The following is a 6,867-nucleotide window of genomic DNA, read 5'->3' on the forward strand; positions in this document are numbered from 1 at the left end:
ACCCTTCGCTGCTTCACTTCTTTCTGCCTATCTCCATCCGCTCGCTTCAGAAGTTCAGGACAACAGGGCGCTTTTAGGAATGTGGAGAACTTCCTTATGTGCAAGCTGGATTGATGAAAACAAGTAACAAACAGGTTATGCAGGCCCAGCCTGAACCGATTATAGCTGGGTCAGACGTCAGGTTCGCGCACGCGCACACACACACACAAACAAATGTCTTAAACCTGTCTTCTTTGTTCACCCTTCAATCAGTGATGCTTCTCTTTGAATGGTTTAAAAAAGGCACAAGGGACAAAGTTCATGGTAAATGATCGTGACCTGCCAGAAATGCCTTCCTTCTGTTAGAGGGTTTTCTTCATTTTTACATTTTGGTGTTTGGCTGGATGGAAAAAATAATCGAGGGGCATTTGTTTTCAAAGTTGTCATATTTTCATTACGAAGTGAGAGTAATAACAGAAATGGAAGTTGAACTAGTGAAACACAAGTTCCCCATCTGCCAGCTTATAAAAAAAATCTTGAAAAAAGTGAATAATAAGTTACAAATAAATGAATATTTGCTGTAATTTATTTATGAATGGGTTTCACAAATGTTATTAAATTAGTTTAAGGCTAAAATAAAACCATTCTGTCTTCTGTTTTGTTGTTTTTTCACCTGACTTTAAATTGTCACATTTTTGGCAATGAGTCATAATGGAGGATGGGTGAGAGACCGCTGAGCCCTCCCACTGTCTGAATCTCAAGTTCATGCAGAAGTCTCAATGCAACTCTACAGAGCAGAATGCAGAAATGTGTAGCTGGCGTCTACTGTATCAGCTACAGTAGACGCCAAGACTTCAAAGCTGTGTGGAAATATTGCGCATTGATGTGGAGATGATGATCGCAGTGCTGCTGCTCCTGACTGTGAAGTCAGGTAAGAAGATTATTTATCAATTGAGTTTTAAGATAACATAAAAGCTTGGAATGGAATAAAACTTCTTTTGATTGCAATTCTAGACTTTTTTTTTTAAGTATACTTAGTAATTATCTGTTATGTCTACACTGCATGGGGCTGCTTTTACTTTGTAAGAGCCAAAGAGTGAATGTGGAACATGAGGATAGAAAATAACACAGTTGTTAAGATGACTGTACCTGCTGAAGCAATGATGCATCAAACAGGAATAAATAAAAAGATGAGACAATGAGTAGAGGGATTATATTATTCTGAAAGCAGGTACTTTCCAAGATTCAAATTTTTACAACCAACCATCTTTTTTTCTTCAAAGTTTCACTTTGATGTTTTGGACTTTCAGTTGCTAATGTGTAGCAGTGGAAGACTTAAATGCTGAAACAGTTAAAATGCTGTTTAACTGTTTCAGGATGTGTGATTTTCAGCGACTGCAGACACTCAAATACAAAAAAGTACTCAGTGGGATTTTCCTCTTTGAAAGTTAAAAGGCAACAAATGAGCAAGAAAAAACATTGATGAGGATGAGAACAGCAATATTATTCTCCTTAAATTTTATCGGAACCGATTGTAATCCATCAAATATGAAAAGCTTGGTAGAGAGCTGCCAGAAGAATATTATCTGATAGCAATTAGACAGTCACGTCACAAAAAAGAAACACACCCAACCTCTACTTGCTCTCTTAAAGGAACCTACTTACTTTCCTATTCTGTACCCAAAACACGTACCCAGTTTTCACTGTGGCAGTTCACATGCACATTTGAAAGTATTTGCATTACACGCACTGCTGGCAATCATGTAATCAGGTAATTTCCCCTGATTAACTGACTGTTTTAGTATCTGTCAGGTCAATGTTTGGTTATTTGTTTCAGTCTGAAAAGCCAAACCAAAATGATGACAACAAAAAGCTGCAGTTAGTGGAGGCCGAATAAGAGTGAACAGCAGAGTGATCTTCACCTTCTTGTTGTTGCCTTGTTTTGACAACTTCACTTCCTCATTTTTTTGTAAGAAGTAAAAAACACACTGTTCAGCGGTTTACTTCAATTTCCCCTTTACGTCTTGTCTTTGAATTCTCCATAATAATAAAAGAAACTAACAAAATATGTTCTGTCGTGTTTCATCACCTGTCAGCAGGAACTGTGAGTGCTGCTCGGTCAGTGACATTTGAAAACCCAGATCTTTGTGCTATAAAGGGATCATCTGTGACTTTTAGGTGCGTATACAACTACACAGCTGGGGAAACTGTTAGAACGACTGGATGGTACAAGGGACGTTTGGAAAATGGTGTCTGGAAACGAGTTGAGCTTTCAGTCGACCTTCTGTCGTATCGCCATCGTTATGAATATCTTGGCGACCAGCAGCACAACTGCAGCCTGAAAGTTCATGACCTGCAGGTTAATGACACTGGATATTACTACTTCCACTTTGGCACGGATACGATAGGAATGCGTAGCAAAACTTCTGTGCATCTGACCGTCTCAGGTAAAGTGATTTTACATTAAACCTGCTCTCCAGACTTAATGTTTCCAGCCTCTTGTTCTTTTTAAAAAAAAAAATATTTAACTGACCCACATCCAGAGATGAGAGCCACAGTGCAGCCGGAGAGAGTGAGAGCTGGAGAAAAGGTGACTCTTGAATGTGTGACATCGTGCCAACTTGGAAGCACACTCTGGTTCAAAGATGGACATCCAATGACAAAAACATTGTTGTGGGCGCAGGCAGAAGACACTGGGAAATATTCATGTACTGTCAAGGGGTATGAGTCAGTGCAATCACACCCTGCTGCTCTGGATGTTCAGTGTAAGTAGATGAAGATAATATTGATTCTTGCAAGCTGAGTTTTTACTCATACAACACAAAGTGCAACCAGTGACTTTGTTTAATGCAGATTCTCCACTGAACGTGTCTGCTGAGGTGAGTCAGGCTGGCCTCCTGTCAGTGGGCAGCAATGTGAATCTTACCTGCAACAGCGCTGCTAACCCTGAAGCAGATAGTTACACCTGGTACAGCTCCAGCTCCAGGCTTCAGGTGGCCTCGGGCCGGGTGCTGTCTCTTCCCTCTTTGGAGGTGTCCCACAGTGGAGTCTATCTCTGCCAGGCCGGGAACAGTCTCGGAGAAAGCAACTCGACGGCGGTCCTGCTGGAAGTGGAAGAAACAAAGAGTGAGTCTGTCAGGCGAGTGGGCATAACCTATTGTTCAAATGATGCAAATTATTAGTAGATATTTCATAAAATTGTTAAGAAATCCAATCTAGTGGCTCAAAAAAAATGTGCATTTATTTTTACATTTTTGCAGAGGAAACTATGCAGGCTTGGTCATTTGTCATTTTCTCCTACTTTTCTTAACAGTTGATCGTGTTATCCTCCTTTTTGGTATTGGAGTCAAAGTGGTTTTGATGCTTTTCCTTACACTGATTATTATCTGGGTTCGGTAAGTGAATCATACCAACTACTCCTAATTTAGTAGCAGTTGGATGATTTTGAATGTTTTTGTGCTGTGTTTGCAAACGTCTCTCGTTTCCTTGTTAAAGGAAGGGGTGGTGTAATCCTGCTGGGGACAGTAAGGTGAGAAGGATGACACGTTGGACTCGGGTCTGTTTGAAATATTGATTCAAACTGATTATAACCGTCTCTCACAAAATGTCTAATGCTGTCCTTTTATGTTTCAGATGGACAGCAATGATTATGAAAATATGACAATGTGAAATGGGTAAAAATAACCCAGAAAACAAGAATCCACACATACTATTATCATTTGCTAAATGTTGTCAGTACAAAAGCAGCAGGCTTTAAAGCAAGTTTTAGAGATAGGAAACATTTTATGAAAGTTTGACCTTATTCAACCTTGAAGAAGAGATCAGAGGTCTAAAGTAACATGATATTTAGAATATCCATATACAGCAGGTAAAACTTGTATATAATATAATATAATATAATATAATATAATATAATATGATATAATATAATATAATATAATAGGGGCACGGTGGTTAGCACTGTTGCTGCACAGCAAGAAGGTACTGAGTTCAATTCCACCATCAGTCTTTCTGTGTAGAGTTTGCATGTTCTCTCCGTGTTTGCGTGGGTTCTCCCCGGGTACTCCGGCTTCCTCCCGCAGTCCAAAGACACGCTGTTAGTCGGGATAGGTTAATTGATTAATCTAAATTGCCCATAGGCGTGAATCTGAGTGCGAATGGTTGTCTGTGTTTCTATGTGTTAGCCCTGCGACAGACTGGCGACCTGTCCAGTGTGTACCCCGCCTCTCGCCCCATGACAGCTGGGATAGGCTCCAGCGACCCTGGAAAGGATAAGCAGAAGCGAATGGATGGATAATATAATATTTAAGCATTGACTACGTCAACAAGTAAATATACTTCCAAAGGTGCTAAACTGATCAAATCCACACATTATGCAATATTTTGTGCAAAATCCTTTGTTGGTGACTACAGCTTCAAAATGCCTCCTATTTAAAGAGAAATTATTTGCATGCATTGCTCAGTCGTGATTCTTCCACACAAACAGTCCTGATGGTTCAGTGGACCCTTTCTGTGAACTCTGACCTTTAGTTCTTTCCATAGATTTTCACTTGGGTTCAGGTCAGCTGATTGGCTGGATCATTTTAGCAGCTTTATTTTCTTCCTCTGAAACCAACTGAGAGTTTCCTTTGCTGTGTGTTCGGGATCATTGTCTTGCTGAAACGTCCACCTTCATCTTCATTATCCTGGCAGCAGATACATTTTTTCATTCATCCTTCCTTCAGTTATATTAAACATGTTGGCATGGTGTTGTTGGGGAGATATATGTAGTGCCTTTTAAACATGGTGTGTTTTTTGGCATCTAAAGAGTTTTTCAATTTTGGCCTTGGCATTGCTTTCTAATTACTGATAGATTTCCTCTGGTGCCATGACTTTCCACATCTTTTTGCGTCTCCCTTTTTTCCTGGGTTCAATACTTTTTCCCTGTGTCATTTCCCATTATTACACCTAATTTGTGGACATCTGTGGTTTATTTCCCTTGCATGTGTGGATTGGATGGGTTATTACTGACATCTGGTGAGAATTTCATGTCAATAGCACCTTTAGAAACACATTTACTTAGAAAATTGGTGACATGATAAATACTTATTTTACCTGCTGAATCAGTCCTTATATGCCCAAATGTTGTTAATAAAAACAATGGTAATATAAATGTAGTTGTAAATAGCTCTATATAGCATTAGTTACTTTTACCTTGGAGGAGAGGTCAGCGGTCATGTGACATGAAATTTAAAATCTTCATACAGTGCTTTCTATACGTTGCCAATACGCACCACACTTGATGGTCTTATAGTCTCTAAGTTATAAGGATTTTTATCTTTGTCCAATAAATGATTAACTTGACCTAGACGACCTTGGTGGATGTAAGCCAAATTTTAATGGATCGTTAACGTGACCTCACTCTATGTTCCTACAAAGTTTTATCGGAATCAATTCAGATTTTTAGCTGACAGACAGAATGACAAGCACAGAAAACATAACAGGTTTATGCAGAAAGAAAGAAGAAGAAGAAAAAGCTGAGCTGCAAGGTTGCCTTCGTTAATACTGGGTCATTGTTCAATTTCACGGCGCAGGGAGGGAGAAAATATAAATGTTTAATTCAACAATTGAGGCCCACAAGCCTTAGTGTGAATAGGAATTCTCCTGGGTGAAACTGAGAGGACATGTGATCTCTTTAAGTCTTCCTTCACACCAGTGTGTTATGTTAGCCACATTGCTGATGTGTGGACATATGGCTTTCATTGGTTACAACACTTTCTGCTCCCCCTTGAGTTTACAATAAGCATGTGCATTCTCTTCTGCTCACAGGTCACATGACGCCATCGCTCTCATAGTCTTTTCTGTTGCTAGAACTGTGGTTAATGTTTTAAAATGTTCAATGTTAATTGTAACAGAAGCTTGGATAAATATTTGCTGCCATATAACTGTATAAAGATTATTGTGTAAAACTTGTTGCCTTTTGATCTGCTTCCGGCTCTTCTTTTTTTAACTATTTTTTTTTAATTTCCAAGTTCAGTTTGACTTTGAAAACGGTCCGAAGTCTGAGTTTTGTAAGTTTTGGTCCCACTGCAGTTTGCTGGATGCTTTTCAGTATAAATTTCAGCTCGTGAGCATTTAATGAAATTATAAGTTGGCACTGACAGCACAATACATGCTCTACAGATCACATGAAAACATCAAATGGCTGCAAAAATGTGTATTAAATGCAACTTGTTACAGCTAAGAGTCACATGTGCAAAACTGTCTCTTTGGATAGTTGTTAATGAAACACTTTATTGTTTATTAAAACAACTTTGCACGTCACACCTCACTTTAATATGGCAAATCAAACAAAAGCAAAATCCTAAAATAGTGCAGTTTTTAGATGTCTGGGTGTTAGAGTCACTGTCCTCTTGGTTTTCATCCTCTCCCACTTCTCCTCACGCTCTGCTCAGTATCTGCTGGAGGCTTATCGCTCTCAGGAGTTTACTCAAAGCCACACAAACAGGATCCAGTTGGACTTGCCAGCAGCACTTAATTGGGTTATCATCTTCGCAGTCATCATCACTGGCAGGCCTTCAGTAATAACTTCTTCAATGTTTTCTCTTTCTGGACATTGCTTGTACATTACCCGGTGCACTTTGTGCTGTGTGGTTACAACCCTGTGTCAGGAAGTGTTAGCGAGATCTCCGGATGTCGCCTGTAGTCGTGTTATGCAATGAACCGTGGAGGATATTTAAATTCAAATCTGTTACGGCAACACTCCAACAAACTGAAGCGAATAACATAAAATAATAAAATAAAATACAAATAAAATAAACTTAAAAACAGTAATAAATAAATTTGAGGTCATATGAAGGGGTAACATTTGTTTCCTAGCTTCTTTCTTTTGGAATAAAACCTTTTCTT

At 39.1% G+C, this 6,867-nt stretch overlaps 1 protein-coding gene across 1 annotated transcript; it reads left to right on the forward strand.

The window, feature by feature from the left end:
• Positions 1–870: 870 nt before the first annotated feature.
• LOC146622468 (cell adhesion molecule CEACAM6-like) lies at positions 871–3,656 on the forward strand. Its single transcript, XM_085365159.1, has 7 exons — positions 871–910; positions 2,076–2,426; positions 2,523–2,744; positions 2,833–3,105; positions 3,293–3,374; positions 3,475–3,508; positions 3,613–3,656. Exons 1-7 carry the CDS (start codon positions 871–873, stop codon positions 3,646–3,648), a joined length of 1,038 nt encoding a protein of 345 aa, XP_085221285.1. The 3' UTR covers positions 3,649–3,656.
• Positions 3,657–6,867: the final 3,211 nt, after the last annotated feature.

This window comes from Diplotaxodon limnothrissa, linkage group LG11, assembly GCF_057381915.1.
Source record: "Diplotaxodon limnothrissa isolate DT_005_m linkage group LG11, D_limnothrissa_male_GT1.1, whole genome shotgun sequence".
In the NCBI taxonomy this organism is placed as follows: domain Eukaryota; kingdom Metazoa; phylum Chordata; class Actinopteri; order Cichliformes; family Cichlidae; genus Diplotaxodon; species Diplotaxodon limnothrissa.